Raw genomic sequence first — 27,168 nt, forward strand, 5'->3', positions numbered from 1 at the left:
CAAATACAAAGCATGCTTTGCTCCTTGCTTACACCCTATATCAGTGGCAGTTTTTCCATAGGTGTCTGTAGTTCTTATCTGCTATACAGCAACAACTCATGTATGCCTTAGTTCACTAACAAGACAATCCAATGGCTCTTGCATTGATTTAAATCCCAACTCAGTGACACTTATACCAGTGCAAGGGCCACTGAATCATCCTGAAAGTTATCTATCTATTCCTGCTGCCCCATCAGACTTGTGCTGCCAAAATGGGTACCTCTCAAAACCTGAGCTTCTCCTGTTTTCACCAAGATTGCCTGATAAGCACAAGTCAGCTGGTGGTTTAAAACTAGTCCATTTTACATTGTAGTCAACAGCGCCCACAGTACAAAGTTTCAGTAGTGACTCCTGTTAGTTCACAGAAGAAACAGGCGAACTCCTGTCACCATAAGGTATCATTGTTTGGATATTTGTGGGTTCAGGGGTGAAGGACATACGTATAGGTAAAAAAAACAAGAAAGCAGGACAACCTGTCTCCATCCCCGCTCAGTTCATCATTAAAAGCCTCTCTGCACAGTAGGGATGGAAAGATCTGTCAATTTCGGTTCTCTGAGTTTCTCATTTTTTCTAATTTTAAATTCAGTTCTCCATATATCCTCATGAAAATTCTCCAGCATTTTAGTGTGAATTTCTCTGAATAAATGCATTTTCATAGACAGTTTTGACTAAAGTTCATATTTTTGCAAGCAATTTCTCTTCATATAATGCATTTTTGTGTGTTTTCACTCATAGATTCATTTTTCTGGACACTTTCCCCTAACAAATGCATTTTTGTAAACACTAGTTGATTGGTGAACTGCATTAGAAAATTTGAATACTTAGTGAATTTTGAAGGATGGCTATGCGTTGGTTCTCATATTGTTTTGGAAAGTGTGAATTTCATAGATTTGGCTTGAAATTCAAACTGAATAGAATGCCTTGCCCATCGCTACTGCACACAGTCAGACACAGACCCTGGTTTGTGATTGTCCTAGCCCGCAAGGAACTCCAAAAACTGTCTCCAGCAGCAGCTACAGTTACAGTTCTCCTCTGCCCATGAAGGTCTTCTTCTTCCTCAGCCCTTTAGCAAAACTTAGTCCTGGTTCTTACAGAGATGATTCATTTTTAGTTCCCCTTGTTCAGAAAAACATCCCAGGACAAGCCTCAACTCTTTCTTCAGGGCTTTCAGGTTTCTCACTCTTCCTTCTCAAATCCTTCTTCATTCTCTCAAATTATAGCAGTTGCAGCAGCACAAGCTCAGGGAGACTTCCCGCTGACAGCAACTAGGCCCAACAGGCTGAACGAGAGAGGGTGAGGCAGTACACAAGGCTTCTTCCAGACAAGTGGAAGGACAGCAAAATAGAAGTTTGTGCCCTGAACCTATTCCAATATTGCCAGATGTACTAGAATCTCAGCAGAGCTACTGAAACAGATGCTGATCTACTGATTGTCTGAAAAATACATTTGAATGAGAAAATCTACTGATATTTGGCCTTACGTGATTTTTTTAAACAAATCCTCAACAAAGCAGCCATAAACTCTGCGCAAGTTGCCCTTCAGCCAAGCGACTCTGTGGAGTCAAAGCAGAGCGAAAGCCAGATTGGCAGTTGTGTGTCCAGTGTGTGCTCTGCAGTTAGCAGGATGGTCTCCTCAGTTCCCTCTGCCAGAGTATTTTGTATTGTCTGCAGAATCAAGTTGTTGCCAACCAGTGATGCTTTTTCAGAGGGTTTCTAGATGGTCTAACTCTGACTCAGTCCAGGTCTAGGACGGGTCTGGTTTGGGCAGTTTGTTTTAAGTAAGGAAACAGAGGGCATTCCCCCCTTATATAATTTGTATGCATGCTGTCCCTGTCATTTCAGTGCTTACTAAACACATACACCAAATGTGTCTAATCCCCGCCATTTTTCCAGCTGCACATGATCCGTTTTCTAACTGCACATTTTTCCCCCCAACAGCGTATTTTGTGCCCAATTACATACTAAAAAAACCCTCTGCGGGCTGGGGCTGATGGGAGTTGTTGTCCAGCAACACCTAGTAGCACAGGAACCTAGGAAGCAGTCATACTAAGTCAGATCCATTGATATATCTAGCTCAGTATGTCTACACTGACTGGCAGTGGCTCTCCAGGGTTTCAGGCAAGAGTCTCCTCTACTCCTCCCAGGAGATGCCAGGGATTGCACCTGGGACCTTCTGTATGAAAGGCAGAGACTCTGCCACTGAGTTATCTGGAGGGCCTCACCTGGACTGAATGAATAGTAGCTTGGAGTGCTGGAAGTGCTGCTTCTTTTAACTCTGTTCAAAATGTGAGGCTTTCTTTTGCATAAGTTCATGGCAAAAGGTGAGATGCAAACCAGAGGCGTCTTCCACGATGCTATGCTCAAATCACAGTGCCCATTTCTGTATCATCATCATCATCATTTCATTTATGAATAACTTCCTTTGAAGCATCCTGAAGTGATTTCACAATACAGTAAAAAAAAACATTTTTTTACAATAAAACAATTGCATATATAAAAACAGTTAAAACACATAGATGTATAAAAACACTGGCAGATCCGATGCAGATTTATTTATTTATTTATTAGATTTGTTAGACGTCCATCTGGCAGAGGTTAATCTGCCACTCTGGGCGTCGTACAACAAAATACAATACAATCCATGTAAAAACAATTCAAAAAGCAAACAGTATAAAATTTAAAAACCGAATAAACCCCCACGGAACTACCCTCTGCCACCCTAACCCCCTTCCCAAGCCTGGTTAAAGAGCCAGGTTTTCAAGGCCCGAGGAAAGCATAACAAGGAAGGGGCCTGACAGAGGTCAGTTGGCAAAGAATTCCAAAGTGAGGGAGCCACCACTGAAAAAGCTCTGGACCGTGTCCTCCCCAATCTTGCTGCTTTTGTTGGGGGAATAAGAAGCGAACCATTCAAGGACGATCTTGTAAGCCGGCGCCCCTGGTGTGAGTGGAGGCGACTCTTTAGGTAAAGTGGGCCAGCCTCATGGAGCGCCTTGAAAGTTAAAGCCAGGATCTTAAATTTGGCCCTAGCAACCACCGGTAGCCAGTGCAGTTCCTTAAGTACTGGGGTAATATGATCACGGCGGCGGCAGCCCTTAATCAGGTGAGCCGCCGCATTCTGCACTAGCTGCAGCTTACGGACCGTTCTCCAGGGAAGACCCACATATAACGCATTACAATAGTCCAGCTGGGACAGAACCAGAGCATGTACCACATTAGGGAGCAGGTGGCTCGGGAGGTAAGGGCGCATCCTACGAATGAGGTGAAGTTGGTAAAGCGTCACCCGACTAACAGCTGCTACCTGTGCCTCCATGGATAGCTGGGAGTCAAGAATGACCCCCAAACTCCGGACGTGGTCTCTTAGGGGCAGTTGTATCCCATTAAGCACCAAATCCATAATCCCCAGCTTCTCTTTATCACCCACCAACAGAACCTCAGTTTTATCGGGATTCAGTCTAAGTTTACTCCTGCTCATCCAATCCCTCACAGCCTCCAGACAATTAGATAGCCTTTCTATTGCCACCGGTGGGGGGGACTTAAATGAGAGGAAAACCTGGGTATCATCTGCGTATTGATGGAATTGCAGTCCAAATCTCCTGATGATATTTCCCAGTGGCCTTACATAGACATTAAATAACGTCAGGGAGAGGACAGAGCCCTGTGGTACCCCAGATGTAAGAGGCCAAGGCTCCGAGACCTCCTCTCTCAGTACCACTCTCTGGTATCCCCCACCGTAAAATGGTGCCTCCAATCCCCAGATACTGAATGGGATAAAAATCTCCACTTAGCAGGTTTGTGATAAATAGAGACAGCATCTGTTTGATATGTAACAGGAAGGAGTTCCAAAAGGTAGCTGCTACCACACTAAAGGCCTGGTTCCTATATCTTATGTAATAAGCCTCTTGATTAGATGGTATCTGCAGGAAGCCCTCCCCTGTTGAGTACAGGGATCAGTTGGGGATATAAGTGATAAGCCAATCTTCTAGGTATTCTGGTCCCAAGCTATATAGTTATATGTTTATGGGTCCACTGAATACACGTGACCCCTAGATTCAGTCACTCCCATTGAGTTTTGCAACCATCAATGGGCAACACATTCTGTTTTATTTTCCCCTGTGGGCTTAGCCTAGATGCTTTGCTTTACATGTACATAGTGGGGGCTAGTGGTATGCCAACAGGTTCACTTGCAAGAACTGAGGTCCCAAGGTTTTATATCTCAGATAAGTATTTTAGCAGGGCCACTGGCATCCTAAATCTCAAGTGCCCATTAAAACCACAGAAGCACATGTTATGAGCAATGCTGCAGAAATGTTTTGCAAAGAGAGAGTCCCCCATCAAGCGATTAACTGCAATAGTGAGTGAGTCATTGCCCAGCAGCAATAAAAGGACCTTGAGTCATAAGAATTGGGAAGGAGGGGGCCTGAGAGGGCTACCCAGGGCCGGTTCCAAAGGGCGGCCAGGTTGGGCACTGGCCTGAGGGCCCTGCAGCTCTAGGAGCCCCTGGGGGGCCCCTGAGGGGCCCTCCACTCCCCTTCCGTGATCCCACGGATTGCAAGACGAGCTTCTGAGCCTCCCACCATCCCCCACGCTTCACCTACCTTTCTCTGCTGTTCGCGCAGGGTTGCCATCAATAAAGATGGCAGCCGAGGTTTCTGTAAGGGACTGAAGCCTCTGCCGCCATCTTGGTTGATGGCAGCAATGCACGCGCTGCATGCCATCAACCAAATGGCGGCAAAGGCTTCAGTCCCTTACGGAAACCTCGCCGCCATCTTTATTGATGGCAACCCTGCGTGAACAGCAGAGAAAGGTAGGTGAAGCGCTGGGGATGGCGGGCGGTTCGGAAGCTCGTCTTGTGATCCATGGGATTGCGGAAGGGAAGCAGAGGGGCCCGGGGCAGGCTAATGCCCAAGGGCCCCCACATTCCTGGAGCTGGCCCTGGGGCTACTGCTGTCTTGCCTAAAACATGCCTCTGTGTGAGCCACTTTGGCACTTCACCATCCTCCACCATTTCTCTGTCACATTTCCATGTGCAGAGTGCTTTATAGTCTTTATCTCATTTCTGGAAACTCCAGAAGGAATTCAATTCTCAAAGGTATCACACATTCAGGGATTTACATGGAAATCCTTGCTCATTTGTGGGCTCCCATACTTTCTGTGGCTGGGGCAATGTAGCCAATTTGTTACTGTGGTTTTCCTGCTTTACTTACAGGCCCCAATTGTTTTCACACACATGTATTTCACTCACAGTGTATCATGTGCTTTGTAGTCTTATGGATTTGCAAGCAGTGGTTTCCACACCTTTATATTTTGCTCATAGCCCCACTGCAATATAGATTTTGCTATGTTATGGATGGGTGCACAGACAGAGGTTCCCATGCCTTTGGAACTTACTCATAGTCACACACTGCATCATGGGCTTTGTAGACTTAAGGCTACGTGAACACTTAAGTAACAATACATAAGCAGGGGGCCTTGCACATTTTATTGCAAGATTGTAGAGCAATTCCTGGAAGAATTACCAAGAGATTCCACAAAACCAATGCCAATTTCAGTAAAACCTGTTGTAGTTTTGAAACACTATTTCACAATATGGACTACATATCTTGTCTGGGAAGGCTTTGCAACCATTGCCCTCCTGTTTCAGGACTCCAGAAGAGCAGCATCTTATTTGGGCCCAAGATAAGACTCTCAGAATATAATCCACAGATCATGCATGCAATTCAAGATCTGATGGTGGGCTTGTTAATCTGAGACAAGATATTTAAAGGGGGGGGGAACTCAGAAAGATGGGTTTCTCATCATCTGCATATCAGTGAGAGCCAGAGTTGGATCGCAGCTGGGAGAACATAAGGAGAGCTCTGCTGGGTCCAGCATCCTTTTCCACACAGCTACCAACTAGATGTCTCCAGGAAGCTGGTAGAAAGTGGCATGTGCTTCAGATCCTGGAGGCAGAATACAGCCATTATGATTAGTAGCCACTGATAGCTTTACCTTCCATGGATATATCCAGTCCTCTTACGGCTGTCCAAGCCAGTGGCTTAGATGAGACTGCTCCATGAATCAGGAAGTTCCTTTCCCAAAAGCCACCACTGCCAGTAACTCACTTTACTAGGGCCAACCAAAATGTCACAAAATAATGCACAAAATGCCAAGCTTTATTTATCGATTTAAATTATTTGTACAGCACACTTCATTCTTCACCCAGAACGAGAATCAGCATTCAGATATAATGGGCGGCATCCAACCTAAGCAGTCCTGCTAGCACAAGGTGTTTTAGCTGCACAGTGGAACTTTCCTGTACTCTACTCTCCCCACATGCCCCCCACATGACCCTTAAATCTGTTCCAGGGATTTCTCCAACCCTCTGGAGCAGATTTACAGGGCATGCAAGGGATGTGCCAGGAGAGGAGAGGGCAGGGAAGTTCCATTGCATGGCTAAAATGCCTTGCACTAGTGCAGTGGTTCCCAAAACCTTTGCCCCTCAAGGACCACTTGAAAATTGCTGAGGGACTTGACGGACAGCTTGATGATTCCTCTGCCTGTTGCAGCAACTGTAATGCACTGTGCTAGATGCTGTCTGATTTTAAATGCAGACATGCCACCTGAATGAAGCTCACAGACCACCATTTGGGAACCGCTGCTCTAGCGGAAACCTTTAGTTGGTTACCGCCAAATAAAACAATCTTTCATTTAAATCCAACTTATAATAAAAACAAACAATACACTAATGATATAAGCTGCAACAACCAGGCAAGGGAACCACTTTAGTCAAGTGTTTGGATGAACAGCAATCTTTTTACCTGCCATTGGCACTCCATCCATGCTGTGTTATCGTACCGAAGAGGAGAAGGCATCCTACAGCTGTGAGGTCATAGCTGAGAGCACCTTCTCATGAGTTGCTACATACCGTATCTGAGAAGATTGTGGACCATGAATTGGGACGGGGTAGAAATTCAGTTGAGAGCCAGTGTGGTGTAGTGGTTAAGGTGTTGGACTACGATGTGGGAGACTAGGGTTCGATTCCCCACACAGCTATGAAACTCACTGGGTGACCTTGGGCCAGTCACTGCCTCTCAGCCTCAGAGGAAGGCAATGGTAAACTCCCTCTGAATACCGCTTACCATGAAAACCCAATTCGTAGGGTTGCCATAAGTCGGGATTGACTTGAAGGCAGTCCATTTACATTTTTCAGAAATTCGGTTCAGTTTGCATTTGAAGGTGAACTGACAAATTCACGCTTTCTGAAACAATGCAGAAACTGAAACACAGCCATCCTTCAAAATTCATATTTCTCCAAATTTTGCAGTGCAGTTGTCCATCCAAATAAATCAAAGAATAAAGGCATGTGCTAGGGTAAAGTGTGCATAAAATGCATATAAGTGAACATAATATTAAAAATGAATTTATTAGGGAAACTTGATGTGTAAAAAGTGTATATTAGATAAAATTGCATAAAACTGTATATATTAGGAGAATTAGGCTTCCTGTGGGCATCTGGTTGGCCACTGTGGGAACAGGATGCTGGACTAGATGGGCCATTGGCCTGATCCAGCAGGTTCTTATGTTCTTATGAAATTTGCACTAAAATACTGATCAACAGTTTTTTTAAAAAATGCAAACAGATCTGGAAATGTTGAGAACTGAACTTGAGATTGGAAAAAACGAGTAGCTGAGGGAAACCAAAATAGTCTGATTTACCCATTCCCAATCATGAGAATGCACCCCCTCATGATCTCAAAGTCTGGGCAAGTGTATAAAGGAGTAGGTGGTTTTTCAGGTTTCTGGATCCTGGGCCATGTAGGGTTCTTCAAAACTCTTCCCCAGGCAACATCTCACCTCATGAAGAGTTCTGGAGAACTCAAAAGCTTGAGCACTATTTGGCAACATTTATGTTGGTTCTAATAGAGGTGTTGCCCTATTGTGGATTTTGGAGGTCAGTAAGATGGGCATACATGGCTGTCTTACTTATTAATATTGATGACACTTTGCTCTCCATATCCCTAGGTGATCTTACTTCATGTCTGTCTTGTCTCTCTATATATACTCTGTGTGGTGCCAGCTGAATGGGTAGGAACTGAGCCAGGATAAGGCCTGATCACTCACTCCTCCAGTTGGTCCAAGAAAAAAAGCAGGGATTGAAACACGGCCAAGAGGTCCATTAGGCTGTACAGGATTTTGGCATTCCACTCTTGATTTTTAGATGTAATTATATGCAAATGGAGGTGTGCCAGTAATCAACTTCCTTTCCCTCTAGGGAAGTTGGCAACCTGACTTACATGGGCCAGGCTTAAGAAGGCCTTGATGGTGGCAAAGAGCCAAATGTATCTATAGCATATGTCTGAAATGAGAGGGCAGGGCTTCTGGTTCAAGGGTGTGGCTTCCTGGCAAACTGGAGAGCCAAGGCGCCTCTCCTTGTCCGAGGAACCCCACTTTAACGGGGCTGGGAGTTCTAGTTGCCGAAAGTGACTTGCAGCCTTTCCTCTGGGACCAGATTGGGCTGATCGCCTTTCCTGTTGGCGGCCGAAAGGGGAAAAGAGTTGACATGTGTGTGTGTGTTTTAGCTTCTCCTTTATATCTCAGGAAGTGATCACATAGCAATAACCTGTAAAAAAGGCAAGAGTTGCTCTTCCCTCCCAGCCCCAAAATTCACCTCCTTCCTTCCAGATTTGTTTCTGGGGACTATAATGTCATTTGGTCTTTATAAGGCCATTTCCTTTCATAGTCATTTGCAGAGACATACACAGGATGTTTCCCCTTTCTTCACAAGGTTGGGGGAGCAAACTCCAGCAATTCTGGCACAAATTAGATGTCCCAATTGTGGCAGAAAGCCAAACCTCCTGTTTAGCTGGTGATGTCACTTTTCTCCTTTTCATTTCTTTACCTCCCCTGGCCTCATGCTGCAAATGGAAACAAAGCAAAGTTTGCCACTGTCATTTTAACGGGAACAAACATCAAAATTAATATGTTAAAACTGAAGTGTGCTCTGTGTATGTGTGTGTTGAAAATTCAAGGTGAAAACTCAATCCTTTACACCCATGGAGATTTCATTTTAAAATGTCTTGAAAACAAGTATGATTGGTTAAAGATCTTTCTTCTCCTCCCCATGGCATCTTTTTTGCCAACAGCAACAATAAGAAAGAAAAAGGACTCATAGAAAATAAAAGCATTACTTGACAAAAAAAAAATCTGTTTTAGATCACCATCATCATTCAATGAACAGATGTCATTAGCATTTTTCGGCAACGGACTGACATTTTCCTTTTGAGATTTTCTAGGCACATTCACATACTTTTTTTTTTTTTTTACCAACATGAAGCCCGATTAATTGGATGGGGTTAAAATGTGGCAAAGAAGCATTGGAAAAATTTAGGGTGCTCTCTGGCAAAGAAGAAAAGAAAATCTACTTTGTGAGGCTGATTTGGAGCTGAGAGCAAGTTTTTTAACCCACGTAGTGTACAAAAATACAACAAAAAGAGAGGCTGAGAAGGGAAAGAGGAACTGGGAATAACTCATAAGGTTATTGTGAAAATCAACGAGGTAAAAATTGGCGAATGGCTTTGCCAATTAGACGTGCCAAAGGGAGAGCCGTGCCGCCCATCAGACAATAAAAAGCTGTCTTGGGGGACATATTACAACTTCAAAGACTGTCCAGCCCAAGTTAGACCAAATTTGCATTGCTATGGAATTAAGATCTATTGACTGGAATTTAATTACCCATCCCCAAAGTGTTTTCATAAGCAACGGCAAGAACTGCTACCTGAATTTCCTGTGCTTGGAAACTGCATGAAAGAGCCACATTACTCAGAGTGTACATCTGATTCTTCAGAAAGAGCTTTCGTCTTATGCAACATTAAAGACAATGAGCAGCAACGCTCAAAGGCATTCAAGGTGTAAAAATGCTCTAAAACTTTCTGTGCCAGAAAAATAATCTGTTGAAAACAGGGAAACATGCACCCTCCACTCCACCAGCAACATAACCGAAGATGATGCAATATCTTAAGCCAGCACTGCGAACACAATAATGTTTAGGACCCAGGCCATTTGACGTCACCATGTTATATGTCAGGCTGTAAACAATCAGAGCACATGCAAGGAACCATATCAGCACCATGAAATCAACTGATCTAAGCAGGCTTTAATGTTATTTCCAAGTTTTGTAGGCTCCGACTTGCAGCACGCGGATCCCCTTTATAGAAATAAGACAAAAGCTTCTGAGCCTTGGACAGATTGTGTGCAGTTGTGTTAACAAACCGAAAAACCACACACAGGCGTGTTAAGAAAAGGATATTATGTTGTTTTATTAGAGGACAGGGTTTTCAAATCTGGCAACAGATGGCATGTCCAACCAAACACATCGGCAACTTATACAACATTGAAAAAGCAGGCACAAAGGCTTGGCTGTGTTGGCACTGAGTAATGATCAAACCAGATCTTCTCACATCTTTCTTACAGACCATGCGTTCTCCCATCCCACCCCAACCCTGTGCTTAGTGGGAGGTGTTCCCTTGAAACCAATGCATAGTCTAAACAGGAATCGACTGCCAGAAAAATCTGGAAACAGTTGGGGACATCATTTATTTGGGAGAGAAACATGTGTTCACATAGCAAGCGCATGAGAGCCACGGAATTAGGAAAAGATGTTTTAATAATTAACCGGCAAGTGACACAATTTGGGGCACAATTCAGCAGGATCCTCTCTTGCACAAGCCCTAAATGTTCTTGTGCAGCTGCCATTAATTTTACTGGGGTTTTACACAGAACTTCCCACCAGATCAAGCCCTCTTGGTCTCCATGCTGATCAAGGCAATGAAAATTCTCTTCCCCATTTTCCTTATCCCAAAATTACAGAAAATTGTTCCACGCAATTTTACAACTTCCCCTCTTCTTTATATATGGTTTAATCCGGTTGCTGCATGAATGCTTTCAACAACATGAATATCCTTTATTACCAAAAGAGAGACTTGATAGTATAAAATGCCTGAACAAATTAAATATCATTTATAGATAGATAGATATAAAAAAGGCTTAGTAAAAATATAGTCCTATTGTTCAAATGAAATGATAATAATCTTGATACAGTGAAAAATGTGCCTGGACAGCACCCCTAAACTATCTCAGTCCCATAATAATTATTGCAAAAGAATCACTCCAGGTGTTTAATGCCATGTTACTAATTTCTGATTTAGCCTTAAGAACCCAACTCTTAAAATGCTGATTTTCAAGGCATGGCACAGACCTTGGTGTAAGCAAAAGACCAGATGTTACATATCCATCCTGTAAAGAGAGGCTGTAACTCAGTGGAAGATCATTTGCTCAGGTTCAGTCCTGGGCACCACCAGCTAACAAGATCCCAGAGGTGGTAGTGCTGGGAGAGATCCTCTGCCTGAGACTTGAATTAGTGCCACCAGTCAAAGGAGACAGCACTGGGCTAGGCGTATCTGTGGTCTGACTCTTATAAGATGGCTTCAAAATTAGTGAGATTGCAAAGTGCACAAATTTACATGTGTAAGGCTTAGTAGAATAGACTAGATTTTGCTTGGGATTTTGAAAACTCTTAGCCCCTCGGAGCACCTGAGCCAGCGTAATGGGATTTAAATCAGAGCTTGGAAAAGTTACTTTTTTGAACTACAACTCCCATCAGACCAATCCAGTGGTCATGTTGGCTGGGGCTGATGGGAGTTGTAGTTCAAAAAAAGTAACTTTTCTAAGCTCTGATTTAAATAGACTACCAGCCTGATCCTGAACACGTTTGCTGGGAAGTTACGTCTAGGCAAGTTTAGCGGGAGTAACCTCCTGATAGGCATGTTTAGAATTACAGCTTTATCTGCATAGCCATCAAGAGAAAAATAAAAATAACTAGAGGGTGGATGTCTAAATCACTCAGAAGGAATTGAAATCAGTGGATTGACTTTCAAGTAAATGGGCACAATCCGGGGAAAGTGAAGCCTGCCTAAAGTGACCATCTGTAAAGCTTAAGTTGCCTTCTACAAGGCCTTTTCACCCTTTCCCTTTAGAACACTTCATACCAGTTTAACCCACCTTGAAACCCTCCCTCATCACAACTTTGCTACTTTCTTTTCCACCTCGACGCATGACGCCCTTCACGGACGGCCTCCAACCGCGCTGTGGCCAGCGCCTCACCACACCTGCTCAATCCAATTCATCCCAACGTATTTTCGGCACATCTCAGCTTTCTCCCAATTGTGCCCTCAGGGGGCAATCCAGGGGCGTGAAAATGAAAGGAAATCCTTGCCATGCGCTTGCCACCTCCCAGCATGGATTCAAATCCGAGGGCTTTAATTTGGCTGCGGGTTGGGCTGCCAGCCTGCTTTCGGAGAGCGAGCAACCTCGCTTTACTGCCAACGCCCCTCTTGAACGCCAAATGTCAAGAGCTGCCGTCTCCGCAGTTACACAAGAGTTGCAGTACAGAAGCGGATATCTTGATCATGGGAAGTGGCCAAATGCTCCCGAGGACCAGCTACGCGAGGGAAGGGGTTTCCGCAGCTGTTGCTCGTCTTGTTATAGTGCTGAAAGGATAAGAAAAGCTGCACCTGGTAGAATTCCCTCCAAGGAATAAAGGTCCAGGAAGACTGTCCTCTCCCACATCTCAGCACCGTATAAATGCAGTTTCCTTCTGTGCTGGAACAGTCTATCTCTCTGTGCTACATAGCAATACAGTATATCAGTGGTTCAGCATCATTATTTTTTAAAAAAAACTAAGCAATGCATTTAATGTTATAATGTAAATATTGCAATGTTCACAGCTAAGGGGAGAGGGTTTGGAAGCCTGCTGTGCACGAAGGCACTCGTGGCCATGGAGGAGTTGAGCACTGTTATGTCAGCCAAACAAACGCTGGATCTCACAGAGGAACTATGGCTAGGTTTGGGGCTAATTTGTATGTTATGATGAATTGGGAGGGCAAGAGCAAGTAGCCCCATAATGAGCTATGCTGTGGTTGTGCCCCCCCCCCACCGCTTCAGCTGAAAATGTGTAAAACAGAGAACCTAAGGGCCGTTTCGCACATTACACAATAGCAAAGTTGGGGTTTACCACTAATTGTGTTCTCGGCAGGGCACAACATCCAACCTCCAGCTTCCAAATGAGTGCGGTACACAGGTCTGCTCTGCCAACACATTTGCAGCATTCATACTTTACCCTTTGAGGTTTATGATTAATGATCTTCAGCATGGAACTTAAAAAACCTGTAATGTGTGAACACAGCAAATTTCACAAGCTGCAGGAGTGAGATTCCCAAGCCCCTCTCTCGTCACGACAGCAGAAAAGTGAGCTGCTTCTCTAGAGCAAAGGTTTCTAAGTTCCTGCAGACGTTTCGCACCTCAGCAAACTGGCACTTGCTTCTCAATGAACAATATGCAAGAATCAATTTGCTAAAGAGCATCATGTCCCAGAGGGACAGGGAACCAAGTTGCTCTCTAGCACCTGCACATCATGGCTTTCTAACTAACTGTTCCTAAGGGTACATGTACATTTTGAGCTTAGATCAAATGCATGCTAGTTTAACTGACACAGTTTCGCTCAAAGAATCCTGGGAATTGTCATTAGGAGACAGAATTCTGGTAAAAGATCCCATGGCTCCCCTTGCAGTTCCCAGGGCTCCCTGGGGAAAGGAAATTACTGTTAAACCAGGTTCAGCCTGTGGATATGCCCTGATCCTCTCTCCCCTTGGTGAACACATAGCACAAAGGAGCAACCCTACCCAGTAATACAGGTGCTGTAATAGACAGCGCTGCTGGCATCAGACAAAGCTGATATCAAACTGCTCTCCTCACAGGAGAGGCTTCGAGGAGTCACTTTGGACATGGAAACATGATAAGCAAATCCCGAAGGATCAGGACGAGTCCTGCTCATATTCAAATACTGGTCAAACTCGTTGCGGTCAACTTCTGTCCAAAGCTCGTTGGGATTCAAGTGCTCTACGCCGTCCAGATGGTGAGATTCCGGTGGCGGGGACAGCTGCCCCAGGTGGGCCGAAAGCCCATTGGTGGCTCCAGCACATATCTGGTTGTAGTACATACCAGGTGGGTGGGGAGTCCTCATGGCATCGGCTAGATGCGAAGGTGGGTTCTGGGGGTAGCCCATCGGCATGTTCCGCCCCAGGTTTTTTTCTGGGGTAAACTCCATCTGGGGTGGAGGAGGAGGGTGATGATGGTAGCTCCGAAATGCCATCATGTTACAGTCGTCTTGCATGTGAGGAGGGAAAAAGGCCGGCTCAGTCTGCTCCAAGACATCCAATGGAGACATCTCAGGGGTCGGCAGGCCATAGTTCTCAATGTCTGAACTCACCGAGCGGAGTTCTCTGAAGTGGTTGAGCGGAGGAGGCTGGGAATGGCCCGGGTGGCCAATGCCGCTGGCAGCCCGGTGGCTCATTGCAAAGCTGTCATTGCAAGGCTGGGAGAGGTTGTGCAGGAGGATGTTGGGCTCTATCCGCTTGATCTTTTTGGCTTGCTTCTTCCTCCTCGGGCGGTACTTGTAGTTGGGGTGATCCTGCAGGTGCTGGATCCTCAGCCTCTCCGCCTCTTCCACAAAGGGCCGCTTGTCATTGGCGCTGAGGGCTTTCCATGATTGGCCTAGAGGGGTCCAAAAAAGAAAAAACACAGGCATGAAGCGACAGCAGCCCAGCAATAGAGCTGAGGAGAGTTCAGGGCTCCAGCAGATCTGGGTTCGAGTCCTGCATCTGCCTCACAACCCAAACTATTACTCATGTAATAACTGCAGCATACAAAGGTTCTTACAATTCTGTATCACTTGCACTAATGTAAGTTGCTTTGAGAAGTAGAGTGCTTTGTGTTTTGAAAACCATGCAACTACCTGGGGAACTGGGACATCTGAATCCAGTTTTGCCACCATGTGTCTTAACAATATCAGAACCTCAAGAAGTGTCACAACAAGGCTGCAGCACACCCTATGTGGGATCACTCTTCCAAGCTTCTGATGGAATTAGAACCGTTAGGTCCAAAGCCACTAGGTAAGGATAGAAATGTAGACCCATCAGAAGAATTCCAAAATCCACAGCAGGACAATACTGTTATTAGAGCAACCGGGATGTCACGAGATAATAAGCAAGCTTTTGAGTCCACAGATCTCATCAGGCTGGGTGTTAAGAAAAACAGGAGTGGGCGCGGGGGAGAGAAAAAGTTTAGCATCTAGTCCGATGGAGAGTTCTGGAGAACAAACACAAAAACTCATTCACTGTTCTGTTACATTTTCGTTGATCCTAATAAAGTTATTGCCCTGCTGTGAATTTTGATGTGAATGAGACTAGAAACACCTCTCTCTCTCGCACACACACAATCATCATGAGGCAGGTAAAGAGTGGCAAAAGGCGAGATCTGTCCTCATTCCTTCAACCAAAGTTTTGATATGATAACAGTGGATTACGGTGCTTTCACACAACCACAGCATGTCCAGATTGCAACTTGCTGCATCCAAGGGCAACTTCATTTAGGATTCCCCACACCCTCGGCCAAAAATATAGCGATTTGCAATCTGGACATTTTCCAAATCATATCAGCATTCCAAAATCCATGAAAAAAACTTGATGTGTGTTAACTTCAGTAGTGTCTACTCAGCTGCCAGTTGCATCTTCCAAACTAGGGGGTGCCAATGAATCTGAGACAGCAAACAGAGGTTGAAGGTGTTTTTGCAAACAACAAAGATTCAGAAGATTTGGAAGATTCAGGACAGACAAAAGGAAGTACTTCTTTACTCAGCGCATAGTTAAATATGGAATTTGCTCCCACAAGATGCAGTAATGGCCACCAGCTTGGATGGCTTTAAAAGAAGATTAGACAAATTCATGGAGGACAGGGCTATCAATGGCTACTAGCCATGATGGCTGTGCTCTGCCACCCTAGTCAGAGGCAGCATGCTTCTGAAAACCAGTTGCCGGAAGCCTCAGGAGGGGAGAGTGTTCTTGCACTCGGGTCCTGCTTGCGGGCTTCCCCCAGGCACCTGGTAGGCCACTGTGAGAACAGGATGCTGGACTAGATGGGCCACTGGCCTGATCCAGCAGGCTCTTCTTATGTTCTTATGTTCTTAACAATTGCACTGTTTTTTGTATTTCCCTTGTCTATGCTTAAATACAAATGTGATATCCACATTGGCTACAATGCACCTTCAGTTTAGAAATAGCTCTCTCCTATGCTCTGTCCCACAGTAATTAACAGTCATACATGGCACGTGATGTAAGAAAGGATCAGGGACACTTTGGAAGCAAAGTTAGGTATGACAATCTTATTTAGGAGCCTGGGTCTTTCTGTTCTAGATAGGTACTTGGGAAAGGGTCAGAATGAATGAGATGTTTTTTCCTTGAGTGTTTCCAAGGACAAGGGGAAACGCCGTTTTGCCTGTTTTTTAGGGTGGGAGCAATTCTTTTTTATTCTGTTTTATGGAATTCTGATTTGATTGCACTGAGTGTGGATTTAATCTTTCCCTCTACAGAAAGTAAGGGTGCATATAGAGGCAGACTGTTTGATCGGTCAAGCTATTGTACCGAGCATTGTACTGCACGGTATACAGATTTACAATTCCCTTCCCAGGACTGAGCTCAGAGGAAACCAGTTCTGGTTTTTTGTACTAGAAGGTGCTGTGCACAGTGCTGACTGGCCAGTGCTTGAGATGTCACAAAGTCTCTTCTCCCATCCCTAGAGCAGTTTCACATCTCTTTTAAGATTTTACAACAACAACAACAAATAATAATAATAATAATAATAATAATAAGTCAAATATATATTTAAATTAATAAAGCATTCATGCTGCACCATATCTCTGTTCATCCAGAATGACTCTCCTCCAATTAAATTAGCACAACAGGAAACCAGTGGTTTGTTGCTGCGAATGGGCCGCTCTGCTCTTACCTTGTAGGAAGGGAGAAGGGCCATATCTCAGTGGCAGAGCATCTGCTTTGCATGCAGAAGGTCCCAGATTCAATCTCTGGCATCTCCAGATAGGGTTGGGAGAGACCCCCTGTCTGAAAGCCTGAACAGCTGCTGCCAGCCAGTGTAGACAATACTGAGCTAGACAGACCATGGGTCTGACTCAATATAAGGCAGCTTCCTATGTTGTATGTATTTAGATTCTTGATAGAAATGTGTTAGGCCTACTGTTACCCTTTGTAACTTGGGGTCCCCCTCTTCACAATCTTTCTCCTGCCCTCTGTACCTGAATGTGTCTGCAAATGAGCATGAAGGCATGTAGCAGCATTCACACCCACACAACACCTGTCAAGACAAAATGTCTTGCAGCCGATGAAGTGACTGTAGCCTGTGCACAAAAGCTTATGCCACAATAAATAAGTGTTAGTCTTTAAGGTAGCACGGGGCTTTTGTTAATCACTGCGTTCAGATCTACTATCCCGAAGACATGAAATCAAGAAAAACCAGGTGGGGAAAAATATTTTTCTAGTCCTTAAAATTCATCCTTTTGGGAGAAACAGGGATTTTCATCTATATTAGGGTCTGAAACAGCTTTCCCCAACCTGGCATCCTCCAGATGTTTTGGACTACAACTCCCATCAGCGTCGGCTATCGCGTTCAATGGTCAGGGATGCTGGGAGTCACAGTCCAAAAAGTCTGGAGGGCACCAGATAGGGGAAGGCTGGTCCGTACAGACCCGGGGGGGGTAATGATTCTAAATTAACACAGCGTACCAGTGTGGCATAGTGGTTAGAGTGTTGGACTACAACCTGGGAGACCAAGGTTCGAATCCCGACACAGCCATGAAGCTCACTGGTGACCTTGGACCAGTCACTGCCTCTCAGCCTCAAAGGGAGGCAGTGGTAAACTCCCTCTGAATACCGCTTACCATGAAAACCCGATTCGTAGGGTTGCCATAAGTCAGAATCGACTTCAAGGCAGTCCATTCCATAAGGGTGCGATCCCGTGCCTGTGAATACCACCTACGCTCAAATATTGCCTAGTACTGCTTGTTAATTGTCTGGATTAAATTCCACTGTCTGGGCTCACTTGCCAACACTAGGTAGAACTACTATTTCAACGATAAGCATATCCTGAAAAGATGGGGGAAATTCAACTTGTTACGATCTGTAACCAACCCATTTATGAACACAAAGGGGTAATTTCTTTGCACTCTCAACCACCTCCATCATCTGAAAATTTGCATTAGCCCCGGGGGATTTTTGCAAGAGGCAGAAGGCATTGCCCTGTAGTTCAGTTTAAAACCTCACATTTAAAGTCACTTTCTTTGGCTATCCCTTGTGAGCAAAAGTCACAAGCAGGCCCCCCTAACAGTGCAAGAGAAGTAATCTACCCTCACATTCAAGTGCAACAGTAAGGGTGTTAAAGCTAAAAAATCCGGATTAAGACTGCCACTTGCCTGGCAATAAACCACATTGCGATTTACTTCTGAGTAAATAGGACTTCACTGTAAGTGACTTCCAGAGATAAGAGGGGTTGATAAGAAAGGTTGCACCATAACAGAGGGCTTGCTTCTTAGAGGCTGTCCCCCCACCCTCCAACTCCTTTTCAGCCCCTGTAAGAACTGCCCTGTTGGTCCGGATCATCCACCTTTATGACTCCAACTGCAGCAGCCAGACAGATGCCTCCAGGGAGCTCACAAACAGGACAAGGAGGCCACAGCCTCCTCCCTTCCTGTTTTCCCACTGCATTTGATACGCAGAGGTAAGGTGCCTTGCAACATGCAGGGTCCATTTCACAGACACGGCTAATAGGTGGGACCTGCAACAAAATGTTGCAGTGTGAGCTGCCCCGTTCAGGATTCTAGATAGCCTCTTCTAAGATTCTCTCCCTCAGTTTTCAACCTCCACCCAAGATACTCAGCATCTCATGGCCACTAAGCAAACATGGTTTTTTGGGGGAAGGGAAAGTTGCTACCATATTTTTTTTTAAAAAAGATTTCTGTACTTATGCAAACCTTTGATCTCCTTTGCGAATGCCGACTCCCTCCCCCTTGTATCCCTGCACCTCTCTTTTAACTATAGAGCCGTCTGCCCTCCACACCTGACCAGTTTGCAATTAGAGGGACTGAGAATCCTTGACAGGCCTGTCCTCCCCCAGGAATCCCTCTAATCCTTTCCCACCCACCCCTTTAAAGCTATCTAATCTAGTGGCCATATCGTCACCACAACTTGTGGCAAGGAGTTCCACAGTGCATTGGGTCACGAAGTACTGTTCGAAGGGATGCCTTAATCCTTTCACCCCCGCTGCCCTGAGAGGGAGATGAAGGGCGGGTGGCGGTGAGAGAACGCGCGCGCAGGCACACACGCGCGCACATACAGAGGGGGTCTCCTCGCTGCGCTTGGCTGCCGCGCTGCCCTTACCCAACATCTTGCTCAGCACCGCGTTGTGCAGATCCGGGTTCTGCTGGGCCAGCCGCTTTCTCTCGTCTTTGGCCCAGACCATGAAGGCGTTCATGGGGCGTCGGATGCGGGAATCCTCGCCGCTTTTGCCCTCGGATGGTCGGCCCGAGACGGCGCTGTAGCCATAGCCGGCGTCCGGGCTGGGCGAACGGCTGGACGCCGCGGATCCCAAGAGCGCGCCGCCGGGGTCTCCTCCCCCGATCGCCGCCGCCGGCGCTGTGCCTGGGCGAAATCCAAAGCCCGGATCAGGGCTGGGGGTCCGGCTGGAGGCTGGCTCTGGGCCCCGGGTCTGCTGCGGGTAGGCGAGCCCAGGATCAGAGGCTGCTGCTCCTGCTGTTGGCGGCGGCGGCGGCGCTGCTGCTGCACCCGCGACGGCTCCCCATGAAAAGTCGCCTCTGGCTTGGGGTATCTCCTCTCTACAGAAACTAGACTCAGATATATTCATTCCAGCTAGACGGACCTTTTGGGATCACGAGCCGAGCAGAGAGGGGTAAAAAGAAAGAAGAGAATCGGGATCCCTTCCCCAGGAAATCAAAAGAAACGCCAGGCGCCGCCGGGGAACACCAAGAGGGGAGTGTGGGTGGGCGGGTGGCACAGACGCTGAGCGGCACCAAGAGCGAGCGCAAGGAGGACGGCGGCGGCAGCCCGAGCCACTGGGCGTTGCTGCTGCTGCTTTTCCCCCTCCAAAGGAGGACGAGGAGAACTTGGTGGAAAAGACGATCCCGTCGGAGGGGCAACATTATAAAGGCTCCGAGTCCCATCAGGAGGAGGGAGAAGGAAGAGGAGGAGGCTTGGGACGGTCCATTAGGAACACCCCGACGGGGAAACGGGGGGGGGGAAGAGGAGGAGAGCGGGCAGCGGGGGGTGCTGGGGGGACGCGCCGTTTCCCCCCTGGACAAAGGTAATTAGAAAAAATGCACCCCCCTCTTCCTCTGAATTGGGGGGGGGATCTGTCTGCAAAAACCTCAGGCGCGCAGCGGCACCTCCGAGCTCGCCAACCGCAAAACCCCTCAGCGGAGTGGGCGGCAGAGATTCTTCTTCTGGGGTCTTTATGCTGGGGGGCGGAGGCGAGGTCGTTCATTGAGCCTTGCTCTGATTTCCTAAAGGTCTTTCTTGTGCATCACTTTCCCCCCTACACAAAACAAAAAAAACCGCAACGAAACAAGATCGGCTCCTAGGTGCACGTGGTGGAGGCGAACGCAGCGGGCGAGCTTCGGCCGAGGTCCTCCTTCCGTCGCCGTCGCAAGGCTGGCTTCGAGATTCAGTTGGCGAGGGCGGGGGGAGAGGAGAAGGGGTGCAGAGGCCTCTATTTTCAAAGGGGGGGGTGAGATTATTTGAAAATGGTTGCGTTTTGAGAGGGGTCGAGTGCGCGCACAGTTCATAGCTCAAAGGAAAGTTAAGCCTGTAAGCTCTTCGGGGCACATCTGTTACTCTGGAAAGCGGGGGGGAGGGGAGGTCCCTTTTTCAGCCCGAGAGCCATATTTCCAACTGGGCAACCTTCGGGGGAGAGCACATGCGAGTAATGGGCGGGGCCAGAGGCCAAAAGCGGGTGGAGCAACGAACGTAAATTTTACCTTTGTAGGGTAGACTAGTTTCAACACGCACCTACATCGAGGCAAGCAAGAGCCGTGACCGTCGTTCAAGGAGACAGTCCAGCCTGGCTAAATCACCGGAGGAGCAGGGCGCCTAGCCAAGTTGGGAAGGGTCCGTCTGGGCCCTGGCCTGAAGTTCCTTTGTTTTGTGCCTTCAAGTCGATTACGACTTACGGCGACCCTATGAATAAGCGGCCTCCAATAGCATATGTCGTGAACCACCCTGTTCAGATCTTGTAAGTTCAGGTCTGTGGCTTCCTTTATGGAATCAATCCATCTCTTGTTTGGCCTTCCTCTTTTTCTACTCCTTTCTGTTTTTCCCAGCATTATTGTCTTTTCTAGTGAATCATGCCTTCTCATTATGTGTCGAAAGTATGATAACCTCAGTTTCATCATTCTAGCTTCTAATGATAGTTCTGGTTTAATTTGTTCTAACACCCAATTATTTGTCTTGACCATGATATCCGCAAAGCTCTCCTCCGACACCACATTTCAAATGCGTTGATTTTTCTCTTATCCGCTTTTTTCACTGTCCAACTTTCACATCCATACATAGAGATTGGGAATACCATGGTCTGAATGATGCTGACTTTAGTGTTCAGTGACACATCTTTGCATTTGAGGACCTTTTCTAATTCTCTCATAGCTGCCCTCCCCAGTCCTAGCCTTCTAATTTCTTGATTCTGCTGTAAAGCATATTCAGTTAATGCTGATGGATAGTACCAGCAGTAGAAATTTAAGAATGCTGAAGCTGCAATTCAATAAGCGTTATGTGGGACTTAATTACTCAGAACTTAGTTAGTGGGACTTTCTTCACAGTGGACATATTTAGGTTTTCTGCTGATAGGCATCTGCATGATTTACAGGGCGGAGGGAAAAGGGGGCAGATTGGCTCCCCTCCTCCCATGAGAATAGTGCCTGCACATTTTGTGGACTATGACCTGGGAGACCAGGGTTCAAATCCCCACACAGCCATGAAGCTCCCTGGGTGACCTTGGGCCAGACGTTCAATCAAATGATCCTCAGCGCAGCTTACAAGAGATTGCAAGGATGGTGAGAGACACACAGAGGTAGGCTATGGGAATGCTGTGGACACAATATATCTCAACTTCAGCAAAGCTTTTGACAAAGTGCCCCATGATATTCTGATTAGCAAGCTAGCTAAATGTGGGCTGGATGGAACAACTATCCGATGGATCCACAGTAGGCTTCAGAATCGTACTCAAAGAGTGCTTATCAATGGTTCCTTCTCAAACTGGGCGGAAGTAACGAGTGGAGTACCACAGGGCTCGGTCCTGGGCCCAGTGCTCTTTAACATTTTTATTAACAACTTGGATGAGGAGGTACAGAGCATGCTTATCAAATTTGCAGATGATAGAAAGATGGGGGGCATAGCTAATACTGTGTTAGACAGAAACAAAATTCAAAGGGACCTTGATAGGCTGGAGCATTGGGCTGAAAACAACAGAATGAAATTCAACAGGGATAAATGCAAAGTTCTACACTTAGGAAAAAGAACCCAAATGCAGAGTTATAAGATGGGGGATACTTGGCTCAGCAGTACGACATGTGAGAAGGATCTTGGAATTGTTGTTGATCACAAGCTGAATATGAGCCAACCGCGTGATGTGGCTGCAAAAAAGGCAAATGCTATATTAGGCTGCATTAACAGAAGTATAATTTCCAAATCGTGTGAAGTACTAGTTCCCCTCTGTTCAGCACTGGTTAGGCCTCATCTTGAATACTGCATCCAGTTCTGGTCTCTGCACTTCAAGAAGGATGCAGACAAACTGGAATGGGTTCAGAGGAGAGCAACAAAGATGATAAGGGGACTGGAAACCAAGCCCTATGAGGAGAGACTGAAAGAACTGGGCATGTTTAGCCTGAAGAAGAGAAGACTGAGGGGAGATATGATAGCACTCTTCAAGTACATGAAAGGTTGTCACATAGAGGAGGGCCCGGATCTCTTCTCAATCATCCCAGAGTGCAGGACACCGAATAATGGGCTCAAGTTGCAGGAAGCCAGTTTTCGACTGGACATCAGGAAAAACTTCCTAACTGTTAGAGCCATACGACAATGGAACCAATCACCTAGAGAGGTAGTGGGCTCTCCGACACTGCAGGCATTCAAGAGGCAGCTGGACAGCCATCTGTCGGGAATGCTTTGATTTGGATTCCTGCATTGAGCAGGGGGTTGGACTCGACGGCCTTGTAGGCCCCTTCCAACTCTACTATTCTATGATTCTACCCCCAACCCAGACAACACTGCAGCCCTTGTTCCTCTGGTTGGTGGGTGAGGCCACACTGGTCTTCCCCTTGCCCTGATTGCCCTGATTCCTGGGAGGGCTCAGATAAAGCCTTCCTGTGGCCTTTCAACGCCGGGCCAGAATATGCTTCCCTTCAGTGCTGCAGTCTCTGGAAATTCAGTTGCATAGTTAAAACTATGAAATTCCCTCCCACAAAATGGCCCCCAACTTACATGGCATTAAAAGAGAATTAGAGCAGTTCATGGAGAACAAGGCTATCAGGGTCTACTAGCCACAGTGGCTATGTTGTTCCTCCTGTTGGAGGCAGTATGTCTCTCTATACCAGTTGCTGGGAATTGCAGATGAGGTGCGCTCAGGTCCTGCTTGTGGGCTTCTTGGGGCATTTTGTTGGCCAAGATCCTGGACTAGATGGGCCTTTGGCCTGTTCCAGCAGCCAGGCTCTTCTTACGATTTTAGGGTGACTAATCTGGAAACAGTGATCTCTAATTATCCCGGGTGTGTGTGTGTGTGTGAGAGAGAGAGATTTCTGGATGTAGATACTCATTGGGGACTAAATGTCACTCTGCACATGCTCACTCTACCCATCTTCATGGTTATTCCTTCATCTTCTGTGGCAAGGTAAACAGTATGCCGAGTCTCAGCTGGGCATGAATTATGCCGCTGTTTCCCAGGGCAAAATAGCCAGAACAAAGTTGGCATTGCCCCCATCTCCCAGCATTCTGCTCTTGTAAGACATGCAATGTATGTGACAGCCCTCCAGCTGTCGCCCCAGGCAGCGCGCTGATGGGAATTGTAGTCCGACATTTCTGGAGGGCACAAGGTTGGGGAAGGCTTGTTTATGTGATTAGATATAAGTTTGGCACTAATACTGCTAAAAATATTAAAGTTAAAAATATTTAGTTAAAGTGCTAAAAATACTCCAAGGTGCTGGAAGGTTTATACTTCCCCAGTGCTAGTTTGGTGTTAATGTCCATTTATTTCATAGAATCATAGAATAGTAGAGTTGGAAGGGGCCTATAAGGTCATCAAGTCCAACCCCCTGCTCAATGCAGGAATCCAAATCAAAGCATTCCTGACAGATGGCTGTCCAGCTGCCTCTTGAATTTGCCTCCAAAAGATCCAGTGATCATTTGCTGGGGGAATAAACATGAAAAGGCCCTGTGCATATGACTCAAGAATGCAGAGCACGTTTTAAGCTGGGCTCATGGATTTTTAACCCCCAGAATCTATAGGACGTGCCAGCATTTAAGCCTGGACAGTTTTAAGGAAAGCTCAGATAAAGAATTTTTCAGCAGAGAGTTTTTCTGAGAAATTTCCCGAGATCTTTTTTCTCACCCCTCTAGAATATGGGAAGTTTCTTTATACTGCGTCAGGCTATTGCTCCATCTAGCTCAGTGTTGCCTACATTGACTGACGGCATCTCTCCAGAATTTTAGGCAGGGTCAACCCTCCCACCCCTACCTGGTGATGCCAGTGGGGATTGAACCTGGGAACCTTCTGGATGCAAAGCACACGCTCTACCACTGAGCTTCAGCCCTTCCTCAGAAAAAGACCACCTTGAAGTATTTTCTCCAAATATTCTCCACCAGTTTGTTGTGGCGACTCCCATCCCCACCATATTTATTTACCTACATAACTTAATTCAATTTATGAATTTCTTCTCAAAAATATCCCCAAGTGATTTTACAGCAAAAACATCAGCAATAAAAGCAATCATAACCATTTAAAAAGAATAAAACGCTTCCATGTGTAAAAAAAAAAAAATACATAAAAACAATACACCAGAATGCATGCTAGGTACGTTTCGCTAGGTACGTTTTGGAAGGATGCAAAGGGGTGGCGCGCTGATAATATAGTTGCTGCTGCTGCCATTTGCAATGGCTGGAAAGCAGCGGGGGGGGGGAGAGAAACCTCTGCTGATGGCAAGTCGCTGCCCTGAGAAACCGTCACAGAATTTTCCTCTTCTTCCAGAAATTTGGTGAAATGGTCACCCCCCCACCTCCCAAATTTCTCAGCAAAGAAATAGGTTAGAGAATTTCATGAGGCCATTTGCACACAGCTCTAGTTTTAAGGAATAATGGGGAAGAGTATATATCTGCAGAATGCAGCTAACCCCACCCCACCCCCACCACAGGAACAGTCAATAGCTCATTGGCTGCATTGGGCCAATTAATGGAGAAGAGTTCCAGATTTAGAGGGCAAGAAGGCTTACATAGGAGTTGTGTCATACCAAGTCAGACTGTTGGTCCATCTAACTCAGTATGCCGCCCTGGACTCCTACTGGGAGGAAGGGCGGGATATAAATATAATAAATAAATAAATAAAATTGTGAGCAGTGATTCTCCAAACAGGAGTCCTTCCCAGATGTCGACGACGACGATGATAATAATATAAAAATATCCCATCCTTCCTCCCAAAGCATCCCAGGGTGGCAAAGAAATCTGTGATTTAAAAAATATAATTAAAAATAGAATAAAAACATTTAACCCATTTAAAAACTGTTGAAAACATCTAAAAACACAATTAGACCCCATAAAACACGGAAAACAAATTTTTAAACAGATGCAACCAATCATGTGTCCCTGTATAGGCCTTGATGGTGCCTGCCTCATGTCAATAGGCAGGGAGTTCTGGAGGTGCCAGCAATTCAACCGGGGACCTTCTGTGTACAAAGCGGATGCTCTGCCACAGAGCTATGACCTTTTCCCAGGCTTGGATCACAGGACCCCCCTCCCCCCCTGGAAACATATTGCTGTTTCAGGACAGAGAAGCCAGGATATCCTTATCGACAGAAATGTCCTGCAGGATGCTGTCTGCCTCCACTTGAGGCCAGGGCCAAAAGCCCCATTGATGTTAGTGGGTCCTCCTAATTGCAGCTGCAATCCTTAGTATACACACACTTACCTGGGAGCCGGTCCCATTGCATTCAATGGAGCTTACTTTAGAATAGGCACGCGTCAGATTGCACTGTAAGAGTGAGTACAGGAGAGCCCCTGAGACCCAGAGATCAATCAAAAGGAAGAAGCTAATGTGTAGGGGTGGGGTAGGGGAAGGGGAGAATGCTAATCAGAAGAACGGCCTTTCTTGATCCCACCATGCAACAGGCTAGTCCAGCACAGGATCATGTTTGATAGTTAGGGCAGTTGGTTAATCGACTAAATCTGCCTAAATGGTCCAGGTTTATGTTGTGGCAAGAGCTGGGTAAAGGGCCACAGCCCAGTGGTAGAGAATCTGCTTTGCGTGCAGAAGGTGTCCAGTTCAATCCCTGGGAAGGAGGGAGGGATCTGTCAATTTTGGATCTCTGTATTTCTCATTTTCCCACTCTTAACATTCACTCTTAACATTAACATTCAGTTCTCCACATGTCAGCAGCAATTTGTGATTTTTTTTTAAAAAAAACCCTCATAAAAATTCTCTAGCATTTTAGTACGAATTTATCCTAATAAGCACATTTTTGCAAGCAATTTTGACTCATGTACACATTTTTGCAAGCCGTGTCTCATCACGTAATGCATTTTTCCATGTTATTTTCATTCATATGTTCATTTTTTTTGCACACTTTCCCCTAATGTATGCACTTTTGTAAACATTGGTTGGTTGGCTTGTGAACTGCATTGCAAAATTCAAATACGTGGGAATGATGGCTTGCTTTGATTCTCATATTGCTTCAGAAAGTGCAAATTTGATAAATTCAGCTTGAAATGCGAACTGAACTGAAATGTTTGCCTATTTCTAATTCCTGTAGCATCTCCAGATAGGGCTGGCAGAGACCTCTGTCTGAAATCCTGAAGAGCTGTTGCCTGTCAGTGTAGACAATATTGAGCTAGGTGGACCAGTGGGTCTGATTCAGTATGAGGCAATTTCTTCCTACGTTCCTTAGAAGAGGCAGCCCCTCCGGTGTAAGAGTGTAGGGGGA

General features: G+C 46.0%; 1 protein-coding gene across 1 annotated transcript; it reads right to left on the bottom strand.

The window, feature by feature from the left end:
• Positions 1-12,953: 12,953 nt before the first annotated feature.
• SOX18 (SRY-box transcription factor 18) lies at positions 12,954-20,267 on the bottom strand. Its single transcript, XM_061630978.1, has 2 exons — positions 19,355-20,267; positions 12,954-14,624 (listed from the first exon to the last, which is right to left on the bottom strand). The coding sequence occupies exons 1-2, from the start codon at positions 19,836-19,838 to the stop codon at positions 13,750-13,752; spliced, it is 1,359 nt and encodes a 452-aa protein (XP_061486962.1). The 5' UTR covers positions 19,839-20,267; the 3' UTR covers positions 12,954-13,749.
• Between the last annotated feature and the right edge of the window lie 6,901 nt (positions 20,268-27,168).

Source organism: Rhineura floridana, chromosome 6 (assembly GCF_030035675.1).
Source record: "Rhineura floridana isolate rRhiFlo1 chromosome 6, rRhiFlo1.hap2, whole genome shotgun sequence".
Classification (NCBI taxonomy): Eukaryota; Metazoa; Chordata; class Lepidosauria; order Squamata; family Rhineuridae; genus Rhineura; species Rhineura floridana.